At 43.7% G+C, this 348-nt stretch overlaps 1 protein-coding gene across 1 annotated transcript; it reads right to left on the bottom strand.

The window, feature by feature from the left end:
• Positions 1-42: 42 nt before the first annotated feature.
• Positions 43-282, bottom strand: T265_16352 (hypothetical protein; the record flags this gene model as incomplete). The annotated part of the gene is made up of 1 exon (XM_009179969.1): positions 43-282. A coding segment is annotated over one exon (237 nt), but the record flags the coding sequence as incomplete, so codon positions are not given.
• Positions 283-348: the final 66 nt, after the last annotated feature.

Genomic DNA, 348 nt, shown 5'->3' with positions numbered 1-348 from the left:
TTGACCTAGAATGTTGGCTGGTATGTGAAAACAAAACGCACCAGTAAAATTAACGAATCCCCGTTGGTTGTCACTCGCCCGTTCTGATCGAGCCAACGAAAATCAAACTGTTCATTTAACTCCGGAGATGCTTCAAATAGACACTGGCGCATCACTCGACCTTGTGACAAATCCTCCGCGGGTAGCGATCGAATCGTCAGTTGATATTCTGTAGTAACTCCGGGGCTATAGGATGAGGCTTGAATGATAGCCAAGCATGAGATGATAACACGAAAATGTATACTGAATGAATGAAACCGAAGATCGTGAAAATCTAGGTGGATAAATTTACTGAGGGAGAATGTGAGG

The sequence above is a fragment of the Opisthorchis viverrini genome, assembly GCF_000715545.1.
Source record: "Opisthorchis viverrini unplaced genomic scaffold scaffold29932, whole genome shotgun sequence".
Taxonomy (NCBI): Eukaryota; Metazoa; Platyhelminthes; class Trematoda; order Opisthorchiida; family Opisthorchiidae; genus Opisthorchis; species Opisthorchis viverrini.
This window is presented reverse-complemented; position numbering and strand designations above follow the sequence as displayed.